This window comes from Stomoxys calcitrans, chromosome 2, assembly GCF_963082655.1.
Source record: "Stomoxys calcitrans chromosome 2, idStoCalc2.1, whole genome shotgun sequence".
NCBI classification, from domain to species: domain Eukaryota; kingdom Metazoa; phylum Arthropoda; class Insecta; order Diptera; family Muscidae; genus Stomoxys; species Stomoxys calcitrans.
The window spans coordinates 125866520-125889416 of NC_081553.1; the positions used below are offsets into that span (position 1 = coordinate 125866520).

The 22897-nt window shown below is 37.3% G+C and overlaps 1 protein-coding gene across 2 annotated transcripts in view; it reads right to left on the reverse strand.

Moving 5' to 3' along the window:
* LOC106084478 (DNA-binding protein D-ETS-4) overlaps positions 1–22897 on the reverse strand; it is a 124483-nt gene continuing 101586 nt past the window's right edge. For both annotated transcript variants that reach the window (XM_013248182.2, XM_013248183.2), the window contains exons 2-5: positions 19952–21005; positions 14679–14839; positions 5986–6142; positions 1–5926 (exon numbers count right to left, since the gene is read on the reverse strand). In XM_013248182.2, the coding sequence (XP_013103636.1) occupies positions 5493–5926; positions 5986–6142; positions 14679–14839; positions 19952–21005 (1806 nt within the window). In that variant the 3' untranslated portion in view covers positions 1–5492. The remainder of the gene's footprint in view (positions 5927–5985; positions 6143–14678; positions 14840–19951; positions 21006–22897) is intronic.

Consider the following 22897-nt stretch of genomic DNA (forward strand, 5'->3'; position numbering starts at 1 on the left):
CATAAATAAATAAATAAATAAATAAATATTTGTATGTTTATTCCATTGAGTTTTTAATAGCTTAGCTAAAAATAAATTAGCACTCATCAATTGAGGTTTAAAATGTAATGAGCAATCATTCATGTGATGCTGTAAACCTTAATCATCCTTTGTACACTTTATTATAGAAAGGCCTTAGAATGCATTTTTTTTATTGAGTGGCGTTTCTATTTTAAAGTGTAGACAAAACATTTGTGGCATAAATATCGTAAATGAAAATAAATAAATAAATAATTACAAAAATTGTTTCAATAAATTACTTAGGACAAAGGGCAAATAAATAAATAAATAAATAGAATATTCTGTAAAATATACTCGTAATTAGGCACACAACATTGGATTTACATCGCAATCGGGTATTGGAGGTAACCTACCTCTCATCAAATAAATAAAATTCAAAGTCTTATGCTATAATCAATAAATAAAATAAATTAACTGGCAATTAACATTTCTTAAATGCAATTCATTACAGAATAAATAAATTAATATAAGGATATACAATAAATTAATTTCAATAAATAATTGAGCTGGCAAAATATTACTTAAGAATTGGAAATAAATAAATGAAATAAATAAAACCCCATTAAATATATGTTTCTTTCTTGAAAACAAAAAAAAAAGAAACGACCAACACCTTATGTTCTAAGTAAACAAAAATAATTACATTTCACATATAATGTATGAATATATGGTTGCTTTTCCAGCTCATATTTGTTTACGTATGAGTATGGCAGAATTTCTCTTTTCATTTGGATCTGCTGTTAAGAAAAAATTAAAATAGTAATAAAAACAAAGTTATTTACTTTTGTTTTCATAAATTAGTTATTTACACAGTGCAATGCAAATTTTATTTGTTTGCACAGTTTCTGTTGGGTCGGTTAGAAAAAGTCACTACTCGCTGTTTGTTCGGCAAATATTTGTTGGTTCATAGAACTCATGTTTGTATTTACTTTGTTTTGCGTTGTTTTTTCGTCTTTTATTCAAATCATATATCATGGATATATTTATTCAATTAAAACAAATTGGTTTAGGATTTGGTTAATAAAGTATAACATTATAGTTTTTCTTTCCGTTTCGTTGCTCCATAGTTTACACAATTCAATTGAGAAGATGCATAAACAAAAGGGACATATGTCGACTAGGGTTGTAACTGCTAATGATAATTTTCAATGCATTATGGATATATGCATATTTATGGTTGTATTTTTTTTTTTTCATTAATTGTGTATTTACAGTATGTTTTAAAAATTATTTATTAAAGTTTGCTTATTTATGAAGTGCCTTTCTGCAATAGCACAAACAACCTTTGGATGGTTTAAACCTCACGTCTGGTATTAACCCATTGTCTGATTTTGATGACATTTCATATGCATTATTAAGTGCATTTATAATGACATAATCATTCTTTTTCATTAAAAACCATTAGTTAAAATAATAGTTAAAAAAAAATAAAAAAATAAAATTCAAAATGCTCTAACATTATTTTTTTGTTTTATATAAAATGAGATACAAATAAATAGCAGTTAACTGATCATTCAACAATCTAAATATCAATTTTTCCTTTATTAGGATCCTTAGGAACAATACATTTAGCAGATAGTTCCTTTGTTTTGGGTTTTAGGGAATCTTCTTTACATCATCTTGTGCCAAGTAAGTCGAACCGAACGTCACCAAACTCAAACATATTGACCAGTAAGAAGCAAGTATTTCTAGTAGGAAAATATAACCAGCTGAGCCTTTGAGTATTAACAAGTAAGAGCGTGCTAAGTTCGGCCGGGCCGAATCTTATATACCCTCCATCATGGATCGCATTTGTCGAGTTGTTTGCGCAGTATCTCTTTTTAGGCAAACAAAAAATATTGAATAAGAACTATTATGCTATTGGAGCTTTATGAAGTTATAGTCAGATTCGGGTCATAAATGAATTGAATGCTGAACATTATAGAAGACATTGTGGAATATTTCAGTTCATTCGGATATAAATTCAAGAAGCAAAATCGGGATATCGCTTTATATGGGAGATGTATCAAGCTATTGATCGATTCAGACCATATTAGACGCGAATGTTGAAGGTCATGAGAGAAGGCGTTGTTCAAAATTTCTTCCAAATCGGATGAGAATTGCGCCCTCTAGAAGCTCAATAAGTCAAGTTCCCAGATCGGTTTATATGGCAGCTATATCAAAACATAGACCGATTTGGCCCATTTAAAATACCAACCGACCTCACTAATAAAAAGTATTTGTGCAAAATTTCAAGCGACTAGCTTTACTCCTTCGAAAGTTACCATGCTTTCGACAGACAGACGGACGGATATGAAAATGTCATGACGATCACGAATATATATACTTTATGGGGTCTAAGACGCATATTTTGGGGTGTTACAAACAGAATGATGAAACTAGTATACCCCCATCCTATGGTGGAGGGTATAAAAAGAGAAAACAACTAAAAACGTGCTAAGTTCAAGCCCGGCTTGAGAATCTTGAGGACCAACAATCCTGGATTCTGCTTAAGATGTACACAAAATAAGGGGCACAATTTTGCTCTACGTACTAGATTTCTGCTGGAAGCCACCATGGCGCATAGGTTAGCATGTCCTCCTATGACGTAGAACGCCTAAGTTCGAATCCTGGCGAGAACATCAGACAAATTTTCAATGATGGTTATTCCCTCCCAATGCTGGCGACATTTGTGAGATACTATGCCGTGAGAAAACTTCTCCCCAAAGAGGTGTCGCACTGTTTATATGGAAGCTCGATGTCCACACCACCTGACGCATTCCGGGATAGAGCATGATCGTGATCTCTGCCTGTAGAACCGTACTATGGTCAGGCGGTCGAAAACAGATCTCAGTCTCGGGTTCTCAATGTACATTCCATGTCAATTCTGTCCTCTAGCCCTGGTATAGCATGAACCTCCAGGTGGTAATACCAGAGTGCCACCATTCGTCTCTGATATCCGTTCGGAAACCTCCTCCATTCTTTCCATGCTTCCTGTCTTCACACTGTGGGAGAAAATCGAAAAAAACCAGATCCCAGATCGGTTTAAGTGGCAGCTATTTTAGGTTATGGACCAATTTGAAACATATTTGGCACAGTAATTGAAAGTCGTAATAAAACACCTCATGGAAAATTTTATCCAAGACCAACCAATTCGGCGAAGAATTGCGCCGTCTAGAGGCTCAAAAAATCAAGACCCAAGATCGGTTTATATGGCAGCTATATCAAAACATGGACCGACATGGACCATTGACAATCCCAACCGCCCTACACTAATAAAAAGTATTTGTGCAAAATTTCAAGCGGCTAGCTTAACTCCTTCGAAAGTTAGTGTGTTTTCGACAGACAGACGGGCGGACGGACGGACATGGCTAGGTCGACTTAAAATGACATGCTTAAAATTACAGTATACCCCCATCCTATGGTGGAGGGTATAAAAATGTTACTGTTTAAACAAGTTTTTTCAATAAAGACTAATCAACTAAAATACTTTTTTTGACCAAAGATTGCACAAAATACGCCTTTTTCATATATTTGAAAAATTGGAAATCGAACCACAAGCCCCAATAAATTTTAGAAGTACCGAGATGACCAACATTAGGGGCATGCCAAAAGGCGCCCTTACAACCCAGGACCTTGAAAGGCCTTGCACACGATCTCGCTAACAGCGACTCAGCTCTAACCATTCCAAATTTAAAAGTGTTATCTCTACTCGCTTTCGCACGACTAATTTTTTCTTAGTATTTTCCGATGTAGATAGTCTTCTGACACTTCCCATTCAGTTTCACTCCTAAGTATTTGACCTTATCAGACATTCCGAACTCCATAACTGGTCTATTGCAGGACAATGTCAATGACAATGTCGCTTAAAACTTGAACTACTCCTAGATACATATTTCCCGCGGAGCTCTGCTTTGGACAACATAGGGCCGGAAGAGTATGATGCTCAAATGAATTCATTGGGTATGTTCGAGTTAATTGTTACTGAGTAAAGAATTCTTTGGGCGTTTTGACCTATTTAAAATAACAAGCCCCGATAATGTGTTACCAGTGGAATTACATGCTGATCCAATAGCTATTTGGCTTAAGAAGATATCCTCTGTTCCCATACCTGTTGAACGGAGTGTTTTTTTAAAAGGCTTCGAAGAGGAACAAACAATTTTCGCTACGTTAGTTTGACACTTTTTATGAAACTGCCTTCATGACCTTGTCGCCTGCATAGAAGGCCTTCAATTATTAAGAGGGAACAGTTTAACTTAGGCGAGGTTTCCGAAATTTCCGCGAGGAAGTTTATTAATAATTTACTTACAAGAATATATATTGCGGCCAGTTTGGGATTTATCAATCTTCAAAGATATGTCAGTAGAAGCAAAATTTTCCTGAAGATTTTCCCTAAGGTTTTCAAAGTTATTTGACGAAAACTAATAGGACATACCGAATTTTGTATGGCGACTTCGCTTATTTCTGAGTCACATTTTCAGATTGGAGAACATGCTAATAAATAGAAGAAGTATCATGTTATCGCAGAGTCCAAAGAATGGCAATCAGGTCGAGGGATGATTAGCAGAAAATAAGCAATTTTTAGTAATGGTGGTATAGATCAGTAGAACAGATATTTTTTAGATTATTTCGCCGGTAAAATATAAAATCGAGTAAAACATATATTGAAGGTACATTAATTTGAATGGAGATAGGTGATGCATGCTAAAAATTTCTACGTTTGGTTAACAAATACGACTTGAACCTTGATTAAATGAACATATGGACAGACTGGCAAGCGAACGTATGGGCATGGTTATATCGAATTTGCTATTGATTTGAGCAATATAGTTTACAAGTTTAGAATATCTTAGAACACAGTTGTGATCTGGCATTGTGGTATACGTTATGGAATCAACTTCATGACAACTGGTTTTTATATGATAAAGCTGATTTTTGACGTTTAATTTTGTTATTCTAGTTGAATAGTGTTTTCCACATTTGAATTTTGCTATGAACGGTAGATAGATAAATGTTCGATGTGTTTTAACTGAAGATACATTAGTACTAAATGTCTTGCCTGTAGCATTTTGTGACTTAAAACAAACTGCGATCGAAACGAAAATAATGTTCAAAATATATGTAAATAAAAAAGAAAAAGCAGGTGGGAACCCTAGTATCCCTTGAATTGATTTTGTGTATGCTTAAGTTGTAAACAATAAATAAATAAATAGACAATCATAACTTTAATATTCGCACATCAATTAATTTATGCAATTGAAATAAATAAATAAATTAAAGATTCAATAAATAAGTTATGCATAAATAAATAAATAAATAAATATTTTATATAAACAAATATTTGAAATAAATAAATAAATAACTTAAAGCTATCCAAATAAATAAATAAATAAATTAGTTTCTTTCGGTTTTTGTTTTCATTATATGTATATAATCACCCACATGTCCTTTGTTTACATATGATAAGGCTGACAGAACTGATATACCAATCGTTGGGATCTTTCAGTTTTCTTCATTATTCCCTTCTTGTAGTATTGCCGAATGGAGCGTGATAGCTTATCGTAATTCATGGCGGGGCGGTTTTTGCGTTTGCCCCACAACTTGGCCACCCTGACGGAATCTTCGATTTTAAAGATACCTTTGTTGCGATCGATCCAACGTATGGCGGTACCATTTATATGGGGTGCTGACAAAAGTTCCTTTAGGAATTGCCACAAATGTATATGAGATCCTCCGTTACGTGCCCCAACTCTCTTGACAGGTGTTGGCGCCTGGCTTGCTCCATTTACAACAACAGCACCATCGCAGTTAGAATAGTGGCCATTAGTGTTAGCGGTAGCATTATTAGCGGATGTGTTATTTAAAGTCGGAAGAAAATCTTCTTCGTCTGCCAAAAAGAAATTATTTAATTGTGTCCTTTAATGAATTGGGAAGTTCGATACCTACCTTCTGTGTCTTCTTCCATTTCTTGACTGTATTGTGTTGCCATTGCGGATTGCGGCCACATCTGCTGTTGCATGTAGTTATTACTCGAGTTTATGCGATAATCATCTGAGTGAGTCAATTTCCAAATCTCTAATTGAGCGTGCAGTATACCACCACCCTATTAAAATAAAAGAGAAGAATAAGATTGTGGTTTAAATAAGTGGTGTGTGTGGTAAAATTGTACTCAGCTATCAGTGCCTGGGCATTGCAAACCAATACCATAATCTAACAAATGCACGACGTTCCCCCAGCGTCCGGAACGACGTTGCTCCCGCAAGAGAGCTTGCCAAAGATCGCTACTTTCGTATTCAAGGATGTGAGGGAAGCATAGGAGGCCACCATGGCATAGAGGTCAGCATGTCCGCCTATGACACCGTACGCCTGGGTTCAAACCCTGGGGTGATCATCAAAAAAACTTTCAGAAGTACGAGTAAGTAGCCCTTTCTAATATTAGCTATATTTGTGAGGTATGCTACCATGTTTTAACTTCTGTACCAAGTGGTGTTGCTATGGGGTATGACTTTCGGATTCGCCATTAAAAAAAGAGGTTCCTTATCATTGAACGTAAGCTTCAATCGGACTGTACTTATTGATATGAGAGAAGTATCATGAATAAGTAAAAATGCGTTAAGTTCGCCCGGGCCGAACTTTGGATACTCACCACCTCGGGTATATATCTAAACCACGTTTCATCAAAATTAGGTGAAAATTGTATACCTTATGTCCCATATCAGTTATATCAAAATATGTTCCGATTTGGACCAAATACTAATGAGTACAGTAACTATATCTAAAAATAAACCGGTTTGAACCATATACGACACGGATGTCGAAAAGCCTAATATAAGATACTGTGTCAAATTTCAGTGAAATCGGATTATAAATGCTCTTTTTATGGGGCAAAGACTTTAAATCGACATATCGGTCTACAAGGCTGCTATATCCAAATCTAGACCGATTTGGGCCAAGTTGCTCAAAAATCGAAGAGCCTAACACAAAGCACTGTCCCAAATTTCGGCGAAATCGGACAATAAATGCCCCTTGTATGGGCCCAAAACCTTAAATCGAGAGATCGGTCTATATGGCAGCTGTATTCAAATCTGGACCGATCTGGGAAAAATTGAAGAAGGACGTCGAAGAGCCTAACTAAACTCACTGTCTCAAATTTCAGCGACATCGGACAATAAATGCGTCTTTTATGGCCCCAAAACCTAAAACCTAGATATCGGTCTATATGGCAGCTATATCTAAATCTGGACCGATCTGTGCGATATTACAGAAGTATGTCGAGGGGCTTAAACTAACCCACTGTCCCAAATTTCGGCGACAACGGACAATAAATAAGCATTTTATGCGTCCAAAACCTTCAATCAACAAATCGGTCTATCTATATCCAAATCTGCTATATCCGAATCTGAACCGATCTCGGCCAAATTAAAGAAAGATGTCGAATTGCCTAAGGCAACTCACTGTCCCAAATTTCAGCAATATCGGATAATAAATGTGGCTTTTATGGGCCTAACACCTTAAATCGGAGGATCGGTCTATATGGCAGCTATATCCAAATCTTGACCAATCTGGGCCAAATTGACGAAGGATGTCGATGGGCCTAACACAACTCTCTGTGTCAAACTTCAGCAAAGTCTGATAATAAACGTGGCTTTTATGGGCCTAAGACCCTAAATCGGCGGATCGGTTTTTATGGGGGCTATATGAAGATATAGTCCGATAGAGCCCGCCTTCGATCTTAACCTGCTTATGCACAAAAAAAAATCTGTGCAAAGTTTCAGCTCAATATCTCTATTTTTAAAGACTATAGCGTGATTTTAACAGACAGACGGACGGACATGGCTAGATCATTTTAGACTTTTACGCTGATCAAGAATATATATACTTTATAGGGTCGGAAATGGATATTTCGATGTGTTGTAAACTGAATGACAAAATGAATATAGCCCCATCCTTCGGTGGTGGGTATAAAAAGAATCTTTAAATTATTGATAAGTTTAGACATAACGATAAGATTTTTGTGCCCTCCACCATAAATATCAAGCTAGGCACTTGAAATTTTTCGCGAATGCTTACTATAAGTGGAGGTCAGTTGGGATGGTAAATGGGCAATATAGGCCCATTTTTTGATATAGTTGCCATATAAACTGATTTCGGATCTAGGCTTATTCAGCCTCTAGAGGATGCAATTCTTATCCGATTTGTCTTAAAATTTGCCCATTTTATTTTGACTTTCAACAACTATGCTAAGTACGGTCATAATCGGTTCATAACCTGATATAGCTGCCATAGAAACAAATCTCTTGATCGCCTGTTTTCTGCAATTCTTATCCAATTTTGCACAAACCGTATTGGTATCACTTCCAACAGCTGTGCCAAGTATGGTCGAAATCAGTACATATCCTGATATAGCTGCCATATAATCCTATCTACCGATTAGACTTCTTGAGCCTCTAGGGCACGCAATTGTTATCCATTTTGGTTGAAATTTCGCACATGTCGTTTTGGTATGACCTCCAATAAACCGAACTCTCGGTTTGACTACTCGAGCCTCTAGAGGGCGCAATTCGTATCCCATTTGGATGAAATTTTGCACATGTTGTTTTGGTATGACTTTCAACAGGTGTGCTAAGTATGATCTAAAGTGGTTAAAAACTTGCCTGAAATTTGAGAGCTGGTATTTTTATAACCTACACCACTACTGTGGTACAATGTATTATTTTGACTTCAATATTGGTCAATAACTTGATATATTTGAAAAAATCATTCAAAGAACTTTACAAATGCGATTTATGGTGGAGGGTATATAATAATCGGCGCAGCCAAACTTAGTACCCTTTTACTTGTTAATTTCAAGTTTTTCTTCTTTGACTAGAAACAGGTAAAAACGTGCTAAGTTTCGGTCGGGCGAAATCTAAGTTACCCACAACCATGGATTCTGCTAAAAATTTAATTTAATTAGTTGAGTTTGTATTTGATTATTCTGTAACAATCCAATCGGAAATTGATCGAGGTATCAAGAATTCACATCGGGGTATAGGTATTTAGGTGGGCTTATATCATTACTTGATATGGATTCTGGCAGTCGCAACAGAAGTCTTTGTGCCAAATTTAATCCAAATCGGTTGAAAATTATGGCCTAGGAGCTTTTATCAGTTTATTGACCAATTCGGATCATACTCGGCACGTCATATGGAAGGTCAGGGCATAAGTTCTTGGGATGATAATTGAGGTATCTGGGGGCTCAAAAAATTGGAACTGAGGATCGGTTTATATGGGGGCTTAATCCAAATCAGAACCAATAGGCCCATTTGCAATCTCCAACGACCTACATCGATTTTTGTGCAAAATTTCGAGCTGATATCTTTATTCGTTCGACCGCTTTTGTGATTTCCACGGACGGACGGACATGGCTAGATGGACTTAGAATGTCAAGACGAAGAAAAATATGAGGTCGCTGATAATTATTTCGAAGTGATACAAACGGAAGGGATAGATTAGTATACCCACATCCTATGGTTCAGGGTATAATTTTTCGATCAATGACACATTTTTAGTTTTTTTTTTGTGTACAAAACTGTAAGTATGCAAAATTCGGCTTCCGACCTTCTAATAGGACTTCTTGAACCCTTTAAATTAACAATTATTTTCCACTTTGGTTGAAATTTTGTATATGGTGGTTTGCTATGAGCTTTATTTCTAGTATAGTCCGAAACGGCCAATTACCTAATATAGCTCCCATATATACCATTTTCCCGATTTAATTACTACAACAATTATAACAACCAGTTTGAAAAATTGCAACAAAAATAGAGAAAAAACTACACGCATTAATTTTTAAAAACTCAGGTTAACAAAAAATTCTACTTCAATGAAAAAACTGATCTTTTATGCATAAAATTCATGTGAGAAGTGTAGGTGTTTACACTCATAACAAGAATCGAATGAAGCCTGTGAAAACGAATGCTTAAGCAGCAAAAAGCTACCAAATTAAAAAATGCAACACAAACAATTCGTGAATATTGCATTTGCGGAAAAGAGAACCTAACATTGCTACAGAAACTCATCAATCCGATTGTCGTTTCGAGGATAATGATTCAAAACAAGAAGTTATTTTTAACTGTGACATTTACATGGAGCTGCACATCATGTCTTGGCGACAATGATGATTATCTTCATCGCCAATAATCATGACCATGGGGATTATTACGATGGCGGCAGCGACTCACTTTCACCTTGCAATGCCGTTGCTGGTCGTTGGCTTAGTTTTTGTTTTGGTCTTTTGTTACATTCAAAATCGTGTAAGCCTAAACTTATTGTTGGCCATGCTTCTAAGCGTGGCTAGATGGTGAATGTACTTAAAGGTTTCTTCTTTACGCTGTTGGTACCATGGCTAGAGTTTGAGTTTGTAAACACACGCCATTGGTGCTTCTCGCACATTATTCTACTCTTGTAGGCTATAAGGTGAGTGGTGGGTTGTATGCAGCAAATGCAGTTTGTTTTGTCTTTATAATAGACAATAGTATACCAAACGAGGGTGGTTATTCAAGTCATTAGAATTTAGAAACTCATAGAGATATATATTACTATTAATTTTCGTTTAACATTTTTGACGTTTGGTTATGATTGCATATAAGACATATCCAAGTTTATCTTCTATTTAGAATTACGGTAACATCAAACCAAAGGTCCAATTTTTACCCCTTTAAATATATATGATCCAATTGAATACCGATTGATATATAATTCGACAGGTATAAGAAGAACAATTAAAACAAGTAAGAACGTGTTAACTTCGGCCGGGTCGAATGTAATATACCCTCCACCTTGGATCGCATCTGTCGAGTTCTTTGCGCAGTATCTCTCATTAGGCAAACAAAGAATAATGAACAAGAACGGAGGAGAAGGAGGAGCTATATCAAGTTATGGTCCGATGCGGGGCTCAAGAAGCAAAATCGGGAGATCGGTTTATATGGAAGCTGTATCAAGATATAGATCTATTCAAACCAAATTGCACAAGTATGTTGAAGGCCATGGGAGAAGCCGTTGTACAAAATTTGTGCCAAATCGGATGAGAATTGCGCCCGCTAGAGGCTCAAGAAGTCAAGATCCCAGATCGGTTTATATCGCAACTATATCAGGTTATGGACCGATTTGGACCATACCTCGAACAAATATTGGAAGTGATACCAAAACACCACGTGCAAAATTACAGCGAAATCGGATAAGAATTGTGTTTTCTAAAAGCTCTACAAATCAAGAGCCAAGATCGGTTTATATGGCACCTATATCAGGTTATGAGCCGTTTTGAACCATACCTAGCACAGTTGTTGGAAGTGATATCAAAACGCAACGTGCAAAATTTCAGTAAAATCGGACAAGAATTGCGCCCTCTAGAGGCTCAAGAAGTCAAGTCCCAAGATTGGTTTATATGGCAGCTATATCAAAACATGGAATGAATTCGCCCATTTACAATCCCAACCGACCTACACTAATAAAAATATTTGTACAAAATTTCAAGCGGATAGTTTTACTCCTTCAAAAGTTAGACAGACAGACGGACATGGCTAGTTCGACTTCAAATGTCACGACTATCAAGAATATATGTTCTTTTTGGGGTCTTAGACGCATATTTCGAGGTGTTACAAACAGAATGACGAAATAAGTAAACCCCATTCTATGGTGGGGGTATAAAAATATACCTAAACTTTTGGATCTCTACTGCAACTGATGTATAATATAGTCAAATCCAAAAATTGGACTGACTAGTTTCAACAGAGGCTGGAAAAGAGAAGTTATCAGCCACATGCGCCATCAAGAATAAGTGGACCGCACAATAACAATAAGTGGACCGCAGTTTCGCATAGGTCTGACGCATAGGTCTACATGCTACTATATGATGCTTGACAAGTAAAAACTCATAAAGTTCAGCCGAACCGAACATTGAATACCCACGACTACGAAAAAAATAGTCCAATCCGGACTATATTCATCGAAGGCTTCTGTCGGTTTGTATGACAGCTATGCCCAAATGTGACCTGATCTGGACCATATTCATCAAGAGTATGTAGCTATCTAATACAACTCTCATTGTACCATATTTAGTTATAAATGCGTCTGGAGGCTATATCAAGACATAGAAGGACTTTACCTGCACTTGGTAAAAAATAATTATTTGACCAAAGTTTCAGCTCAATATCTTATTTTTTGAAGAGTGTAGCGTTATTTCAACAGATAGACGGAAATGGATATTTTTACAAACAAAATGAACACCCCCGTCCTTCAGTTGTGGTTATAAATCGGTTTTTGGCATGGTGCTGCCTCATAAATGTAGACAAATGGTGACTATTTAAGCTTTGTAGAACTCCTTTGCAAAAATAATTGGCCATATCTAAACAAAAGGGAGGTCTAAACAAAAACTATACCTTTAACCACATCATTGGTACTTTTGCTACACTGATTGCTGTACTCCTTATAAAATACACAGTGGCACAGCTGTAACAAAAGTGTTGTTAGAGAGTGTATGAAATAGGATGGTGTCTAATGGTTAAAAAGGTTCACGAAACTCGGAGCCGTGGATCCCTTTCGGATTTGCTTTATTTAAATTGCCTAACCTCTTTTTTATTCACTTGTAATCCGTTGGTCAGTCTACGCAGCCCTGGAAGTTGTTATGTTTCACAATTTTAAAGAGCCATTGGTGTTTTAGATTATGTTGAACCCTAAATACACAACCCAACATTCAATTGTCAGATAAGTATTTGATTCCTCATTCCTTGTCGCGGTCGGTCTACATGTGTGATTGGAATATGTCTGATCTTCTACTCCTAAAGATCATCCCCATGTCCCGTTCAGCTTCCATATCCTTTGGTTATTTTTAGAGGTATGGCGGCGAAAGCCCAAAGTCCCATATTGTCCCGACCAACTTATATGTCCGATTGGGGATGTTTTTTGGAAGTGGTTGGCCGCCGTGTCCCTTGGCACCAAATTTCGAGCGCAGAATGTCCGTTCTTCCGTCCGTCTGTCGAAAACACGATAGCGATAGAACGCGTAAAGCTAGCCGCTTGAAATTTTGATCAGATATTTAATATGGATGTAGGTCGTCAGGTATTGAAAATGGGCAATATCGGTTTAGATTTGGATATAGCTCGTATACAAACCGATCTCCCGATTTGACTTTTTGAGCCCTTGGATGCCGCCATTTTTATCCGAATTGGCTGAAATTTTGCACGTAGTGTAATGTTATGACTCTCAACAACTATGCTAAGTGCGGTCCAAATCGGTCTTTAACCAGATATAGCTACCATATTTGTGGGTTGTGGGTTCCCAAGATTCGGCCCTGCCAAACATAGCACAATTTTACTTGTTTTTTGTAAAATTACCCCCATAATAAAAATCGCTGCAACATATTTCAATATGATTTGATAAATAATGGGAAGTCCTACAATTAACACTGACCTCGACTTAACAATGGTTTTGATTCAGTACTAGGTTTTGAATAGAATATTTGACACTACTTGCCCATGTATATGTTTCCGTATAAAGATGTTATCCTAATATTAACTTTGTTTTCGTTTCCCTAACTTTGACAATTAGCCTCTTTTGGCGATGTTATTCATTTAATTTGTGTGTGAGTGCTTGTTTTAAAATTAACCCATTGCCCCTTCGTTTAGCATTGCCATTCAAAGCACCCGTTAACACAAAAATGTTTTCACTAAATAACCTTCATAACATTCTTTGGACCTATAGCCATGACCACGGTTAATAAATGAAGCATTTTTTTGGCATTACATTGCTATTGGCGTTTGGCTTGCCGCCGGCGCCTGCCGTCAATTCGAATTTTGGTGAATGAATGAATGTGGTGCATGTGTCTTAAGTCGTTTGTGTGCTCGCATTGCTTCGGGTTTTTTTGTGAGCGTTTGCAGCTCGCGCTTGTGTCTTAAGTCTTATGTTTCTTCAATCTGATTGCTTTTTGTTTGGTATTTTTCCATTTTTAGTAGATTTTATTGTTTTTGTTTTGATTTTTGGTTGCTTCTATCATAACTCGATGTGCTCATTTCTCTCTTCTATGGAAACTGAGCTCTCTCCCCCTAAAAGCTTTTTACTTTCATTTTGCCTCAGTATTTTTTTTTTCTCTTCCCCTATCTTTCTCACTCTCTTCCAGAAAAAGCACGTTTTTCGATAGTTATTTTTTTGATATCAACACTCTGTTGAGTTTTCTTTGTTGTGGTTATTTCTTAAAAGACGTTTATTTTGGCCCAAACATCGAAAATGTGGCCAAATGACGTCAGCTAAAAGATTTCATAACTTTTTGGCTTTGTTTGTTTAATTCATTAATTTCTTCTTTATTTTCCTTTCGGCATTTCTGTTTCTGTGTGTCTGCGTGTGCGTTGTTTTGGTCAACAACGTTGTTTGTGGTTTGAATTTTTTCCATTCTATCCACATAAGTGTAGAGGCATGACTGCGGTTTTTTTATTGGGTTTGATCACTCTAAACGACCTTGTCTTTTGTTTAAAAAACAAATCTGATTTTATGTTTCGGTAACATTTTGCTATATTTTTATTTATTCTTGGAATTTCTTTAAGTTCTTCTGTCCAGCACAATGACTGTCGGATTTCTGCTAGTCTTCTGTCTGTTTTTAATCTTACCTCTGGTATTCTCTGTGCAAATTCCTCTTCTGTTAATTGCAACAAAGCGGCGCCACTCTCATTAAACTTGTTTTCCAAGTTATCAATAAGTGGTAAATCAAACTGTTGAATGGTGGATCGTAGCCATGCGTGTACCTGTTTTGGTGACCAATCGGAGGGATCTGGAAGAGAAAAAAATATTGAAATAAAATCTGCTTTGTTGGGTACTACTTTTTGGGATATAAACATAAGAAAACCAATAGGAGGAAACTAAGGTCGGGCGGTGCCGACTGTATGATACCATACACCTAACCCTTAAGTGGAGATCGGGCGTTATATCTAATTGCGAACCGATTTGATGAACTTCAGCGGAGCTTTTTGGGTGGGTTATTAAATAATCCGCATCAAATTTCGAACAAATCATTTTAATTTGTAACAACTACAGTGAGGTATATATGTACATGGAAGCTGTATTGATTTTGATCAAATTGAATACAAATGTCAACAGTCATTTGAAAATTATATGTGCCAGTTTTCGTGAGGATCGGTTGAAAAATTACCACATATTTTCAATGTTACCCAAAGTTCGTCAAACATATATATGGGAGCTCTATCTCTATATGAACAGGTTTCGAACAAAAACCGTACATAGTTGAAGTCATAGAAAAAGCCGTTAAGCAAAATTTTGGGAAAATTGATTGATAATTGGCTGCAAAGGCTCCAGCAATGAAAATCGGACGATACCTTTATATGGGAGATATAACTAAATCTGACCCGATTTCTATGAAATTCACCAGTTATAAGAGAATTGTTCGCGGTAATTTTTAAGAAAATCTGTTAAAAAATTACCACATAACTGTTGTTTTACAATTCTTACAGACAGAGAAATTTGTTTGTAAGGAAAACAAGAATGTTTGCTGTAACAGCAGAAAGTCTGTGAACAGTGCTGCCAGATTTTTTTTCATATAAAATCGTCCAAATTGAGAAAAAAGTCGTCAAAATCGTAAAATATTTCCTAAAAAATTTTAATTAAATCTTCATACTTTAGTTCAAAATTTTCGTCTATATTTTCCAATTTTTGGTAAGTTAAAGCTCTAATAATGAGGGCTGCTCGATTTTATTTACTATTATTTTCAATAATCCACCGTAGCGCAGAGGTTAGCATGTCCGCCTATGACGCTGAACGCCTGGGTGCGAATCCTGGCGAGACCATCAGACAAATTTTCAGCGGTGGTATTCCCCTCCTATTGCTGGCAACTTTTGTGAGGTACTATGCCATATAAAACTTCTCTCCAAGGAGGTGTCGCACTGCGGCACGCCGTTCGAACTCGGCTATAAAAAGTAGGTCCCTTATCATTGAGCTTAAACTTGGTTCAGACTGCACTCATTGATATGTGAGAAATTTACCCTTCTTCCTTAGTGGAATGTTCATGGGCAAAATTTGGAAATTTGCATTTTACTTTCAATAAATCCATAAATATTGGGTTGCCCAAAAAGTAATTGCGGATTTTTCATATAGTCGGCGTTGACAAATTTTTTCACAGCTTGTGACTCTGTAATTGCATTCTTTCTTCTGTCAGTTATCATCTGTTACTTTTAGCTTACTTTAGAAAAAAAAGTGTAAAAAAAGAATATTTGATTAAAGTTCATTCTAAGTTTTATTAAAAATGCATTTAATTTCTTTTAAAAAATCCGCAATTACTTTTTGGGCAACCCAATATATTAATATTTCATAGCCAGAGATAAAGTTTTAATATTTTTTTTTATACCCACAACCGAAGGATGGTGGTATATTCATTATGTCATTCTGTTTGCGAGACATCGAAATATCCATTTCCGAACCTATAAAGTATATCTAAGATGATCTAGCTATGTCCGCCGTCTGTCCATCCGTCTGTCTGTTGAAATCACGCTACAGTCTATGAAAGTAGAGATATTGAGCTGAATAAGCAGGTTAAGTTCGAAGATGGGCCATATAACCCCCATATTGAGCGATCTCCAAATAAGGGTCTTAGGCCCATAAAAGCCACATTTACTATCCGATTTTACTGAAATTTGGGACAGTGATATGTGTTATGGAACTTCAACATTCTTCTTCAATTTGGCCCAGATCGGTCCAGATTTGGATATAGCTGTCATATAGACCGATCCGCTGATTAAGGGTCTTGGGCCCATAAAAGGCACATTTACTATCCGATTTTGCCAAAATTTGAGACAGTTAGTTGTGTTAGGCCCTTCGGCATCCTTCTTGTATTTGGCCCAGATCGGTTCAGTTTTGGATATAGCTGCCATATAGACCGATATCTCGATTTAAGGTTTTGGGCCCATAAAATACTTATTAGTATTTGGTCCAAATCGGAAAATATTTCTATATAACTGCTATGGGACATAAGGTATGCATTTTTCACCGGATTTTGACGAAAGGTGGTTTACATATATACCCGAAGTGGTGGGTATCCAAAGTTCGGCCCGGCCGAACATAACGCCTTTTTACTTGTTTAAACCTAAAATATCAATGAAATCTTCTCTAAAGACAAAAATTTTAATGAAATTTCTTTCGAATAAAAACATTAACTAAAATTTTCGTTAAACACAAAATTTCATTGAAAGCTTTAAAAAATATATAAAAATATCTCCAAGGACAAAATTTTAATGAAATGTTGACTGAATGCAAACCATCAGAGTAGAAGGCTGAAGAATTCTAAACATAGTATTTTATTGCAAATTCGATTTTTTCATAGAACTTATTCTATTAAAATTGTACTGACACAGAGCAATGGCTATTTCGGAAACCGAGATAGCAAAAACTCGACAGTACCATATTTAGCAAAAAACATAACCTTGATATTTATAACCGAACTGTAAAGGTAGCCGCTTGAAATTTTGCGGAGATACTCAGTATTGATGTAGATCATTGGGGATTGCAAATGGGCTATATCGGTTCAGATTTGGCACAAAACACTCTGTGCAAATTTTAGGCAATTCGGACAAACGTGCGGCTTCCAGGGGCTCAAAAAGTCAAATCGTGAAATTGGTTTATATGAGAGCTATATCCAAATCTGAACCGATATGGCCCGATTGCAATCCCCAATGACCCACATCAATATTAAGTATCTGTGCAAAATTTCAAGCGGCTAGCTTTACGCGTTTGGCCGCTATTGTGATTTCGACAGACGGACCGACGGACATGACTAGATCGACTCAGAATTTCGAGACGATTCAAAATATATATTCTTTATGGGGTCGCAGATCAATACTTCGAGGTGTTACAATTAAAATGACTAGATTAGTATACCCCCATCCAATAGTGGTGGTTGTATAAAAATAATCCGTGGTAAAAGGTTGCTAGTGTTTATTGTATATGGAATGTTTCAGGGGTTCGGCTTTTTATACCCTACACCACTACTGTGGTACAAGGTATTATAACTTAGTGAATTTGTTTGTAACACCCAGAAGGAAAAAAGAAAAACCCATTGATAAGTATACACGATCGACTCAGAATCACTTTCTGATTCATATAAGCTATGTCTATCTGTCTGTCTGTCCGTCCGTCTCAGATCGGTTCAGATTTAGATAGAGCTCCCATATATATGTTCGTCCAAATTGCAGTAATAATGCAATAAATTAGTCATTTGTTTACCGATTCTCTCGAAATTTGGCAGGAAGAATTTTCTCTTTTCTTAGATTTAGATGTAGCTGCCATATACGTATATTACTCGATTTTTACTCCAAGAGCCACTGTAAGCGCATTTGTTGACCAATTTTGCCATAATTGTGCAAAACGCTTTCTTCGATGCCTACCACAATACCTAGGAAGTTTGGTAAAAATCGGTTAAGATTTAGATGTAGCTTCCATCTATATGTTTATCCGATTTTGGGTAATTTGCAATAATGTTGTCGTTTGTCAACTATATTTATTACAGTTTGAAAATATTTGCTCGTTATTTTCTGCGGATTGTTTAATAATTCATCTAAAAACACCCGCCGAGGTCCACAAAATTGATTCGGAATTAGATATGGCTACCTGTTTGTACCTATAGGGTAGGTGTAGGGTATTATAAAGTCAGCACCGACCGAATGTTGCCTTTCATTCTGGTTTAGAATAGTTTTCCGGCCACATTCCATTGGTAACAGATCAAACTGTACTGTCAACCACCTTTCATTAAAATCCCTTATTGACTCAATCAGACAAAATTTAAATATTTTGTGAGGTAAGGCGTTGTCTCTGCTAATTTAGTCTTGAAATCCCTGAATAGACTTTGGGCTCACGACATAGCGCTAAATTGGGTTCCCGGACACGATGGCATTCCGGCAAAACAGAAGGCGGGAGAGTAAGCCAGAAAGGAATCCTCCACTGGGAGCGAACTAGTCGCTGGTCTTGCAAATGTGCCATCTACTATCCGTAGTAGAGAACATGGCTGGTCGCCAAACTATCAGGACACTCTGAACTAACGTTTACCCAAAGAGGACAAAGGAGCTGTCGGTCTTTGATAAAAGGTCACTGAATGCGATTACAGAAGTTATAACCGGGTATAGTGTAATAGCCCATATGACCGAGAATCCCGAATAATGATTACAGCGGAAGCTGTTATGGTGAGGAGAAGGAGAAAGCCGAGTACTTGTTCTGCTCATACCCAGGTCTACAACGGCACATGCTTCCTATCTTAGGGAGTTAGTTTTCTGTGATTCTCTTGCAGAATTCTTTGGGAAGCTCCCTCAGGTATGTGGATAAAACAGGATGGTTTCGACAGTGAACGCGATGAAATCTTGCACACGTGGTCATGTATACGTAGACGAGCAGGACAACTGGCTGACACGCGTGGAACGATGCTCCAGGGCTGCACATACGTGTGGGGTTGCCAAATAGGAGCTTGTACCCGAAAATTTTCTTGTAATTTCTCCTTCTTGGAATTATAATCAAATTTCCAAATCAGATTATTTTGATTGAAACTTCAAGCTCGAGGCCAAGGGTTAATCTGATTTAATCAAAATTCTTATCTGGAAAAAATTCCAAAAGTTACCCATAGCCGTGGTGTAGGGGACAAAAATAGACCAACATTTGGGTCGGACGGACGGACAGACGGACGGAAATGGCTAGACCGACTTGAAATGACATGACGATCAAGAATATCCATTATGGGGTCTCAGACGCATATTTCGAGGTGTTACATACAGAATGACGAAATTAGTATACCCCCATCCTATGGTGGAGGGTATAATAATATTTCGAAATCATAAATTATATGAAAAATTAGGTTTGAGTAATGAAATTTTTTCATTGAAATTGAACTCACCCTGTGATATCTGTAACCTAGCGCAGGTTGCATCAGCCTCACGTTTGGCATGTTCCAAAGCTAATGATATAACCGGCTCGATGTTATCACGAACCTCATCAAGTCCACCGATAAACGAATCCAGAGCCAATGGTTTCAAATTATGTCTTTTTTGGAAGCTAGTATCTTCCAGATATTCACGTAGTACCTGGTGATCCTGGTGGGACTGAGAGTTTTGGCTATCGGCTGAAGATTGGTTGTAGGATGGCACTGTGTCTTTATTTGGTGTAATCTTCAAATCACTGAACGTTTCTACATCGGAATCGAAAGGTTCCGATTTGAAGTCAAAACCGCTGCTACTGCCACTACTACACGCTGATTGTGGTGTGGGTGTATCACAGCTGGACTCGGGCGGGGAGGGGGGTAGAATGTGTATTTGTTCTTGCTTTATGGTTTGTACATCGATCGATGGGCAGGGTGAGGAGGCGGTTCCATACAGGGAGTTATGCGAAGAACTCAACGACTCGTAACAGCCGGAAAACTGTCGTTGTGGAAACCCGTACTCGGACTGGGCTGGGCTAGATTGTGGCGAGGGATAGATATGCGCGGGATAAGCAGGTGGCGGAGGAATCAATTGATTTTGTTGGCTATTCAAGGGGAAGTAACTTTGATAGGCTTGTTCCTGTTTTATGGTGTTCAGGGAGGGACATGAAGACCACGTCTGCTCGATTTTAATATCGGGCACTGCGAGCAGTTGTGGCTTCGGTTCTGTCGTTGTTTTCTCGAAATTAAAAACTGTCGTGGGTATATTCTCGATGAGATTTGTCGATGAGTGAGCTGCCGTTATTGGTGTAGATAAGGAAGATGTTTTGTTTGTGGCTGCGACAGCACAATCTTGAGGTAGTAGAGATAGATCAAAGTTATCAGTGTATGTGGCATAGGGATCGTTTGTTGTTGCTTCTGCTGCTGCAGCTGAGAAATTTTGTTGGTCAAATTTAAAGAAATTATTAGCTATGGCTACCGATGCATTGGTTATGGCTTGGGACGTCGTTACTGAACAGTCTGTCTGCGGCATCTGCAATGATAAGAATGAAAACAACATTAGGAAATTAATATAAATAAAACAAAAAGAATAATTGTTGCTATACATTCTTCGTAATGGGTCTTTAGATGTTTAGTGGCCTGCCCGAGAATGCTTGACTAGTTTGTAAAACCTTTGAGTTCGTTGCTCTTAATAATGTCCAATTAACACTTTGTGAGCTTGTCGGTGCCACTACCAAATATCGATAATAAAAAATGTCTGCGATTATTTATTTCAACTTTTAGTGAGTTGCTAAGTAGTAAAGAAATTGAGTTTGTGGTTTATTATACAGTTACACAGGCACACAGGGCAATGGCTATGTAAAATCCTCTACCCCATGCTATATAGGAGAAACAATTTTTGCAAATACAGGAACGCATACACTCCTCTTTCTTTTCTTTTGATCCCAATGAGTAAAATACGAAATATTATGGCGATCGGTAAACGATTACCCTTTCCGACACGAAGTCCAAAATTGGATGTAGTGATTTTTAAGGTTATTAGTTGATTTTTTTAAGTCCTATCAGACTCAGTAAAGTAGACTCAAAAATGGCAGAACCGATTTTCATGAAATTGTCACAGATGATAGAGTTTTGTCCCCGGTGAAGATGGGGTACTTCATTTTGTGATATCCTTGAAGGGGGAGGATCCTTCCCTTCACTCCCCTTTCAAAAACTGCAGATCTCGAAGTTGGGTGCATCGAGTTAAGCGAAATTTTGTATGCCACCTTATGTTAACCTAACAATACAAAATTGGGCTCAAATAACCGTGGTGGACGCCCTATCCCAAAACCTACCCAAAAGGACATATTTACCGAGTTGGAAAATATGGGTGTCAAATGAGAGGTATTTAAGAGAAGAGTACGAACTTCATATAACAATTTAACCCCAAGTGTCAGGAGGCCCTCCCCATCACCAAAACCCACTCAAAAATTACAATTCACGGATTGGATATCAAATAATAGATAATTTGAAGTAGAATATGAAACTTATATTAAAATTTGGGGTAAAATCCCAGGGGGCCGCCCACCTCAAAAACCACCCTCAAATGGACATGTGGGCCGATTGGGGCAGCATGGAATTCAAATATAGCTACTTGAGAGTAGAATGCGAAACTTATATAGAAAATTGGGGTCTATTCTCAGGCGGCTCGACCCACCCCCAATCGGGTCATGGTCATGTCCGACACTCTCACTTTTCCAAAATGTCAGCCAAATTAGATTCTTAATGAACTTTTAATTGTATAAGACCTTAAGTACGCAGATTACTCAATATGACAGCTATATCTATATAAGTTTAGTTGTTGACTATACTCGGTTTGGATATCAGGATGCCGAAATTTTCAAATTTCAAAGAAATCGGATAATAAATGCGCCTTGTACACGTTAAGAACCTAAGTCGGGAGATCGGTCTATATGGCAGCTATACCCAAGTGGGGTCAAATCTAAACCATACTCGGTTCGGATATCGGTTGGCCAAATACCTGGTCCATTATTAGGTTATAAATGTGGCTTTTATTGGCTTAAGATCCTAAATCCCCTTAAGAATCTGAATCCTGAGTCCGCAGACGGCTATATCCATCTATGATCCGATCCCAATCATATTCCGTTCCGAAATCGGGAGCCTTACTGCTAATCACAGTTCCGAATTTCAGTCCAATCGGGTCACGAATGCGCCTTTTATGTGCTTAAGACCCTAAGACGACTGATGGATCCATATGGCAGCTGTATTCAAATGTGGTCTGATGTGGACCATACTCGGTTCGGATACTGAGTTGCCTTCTTCCACTCATTGTTCTAAATTTCAACGAAATTAGGCAATTAATGCGGCATTTATGGGCTTAAAAAGCATCTATATGTAAATATGAACCATATTCGGATATCGGAT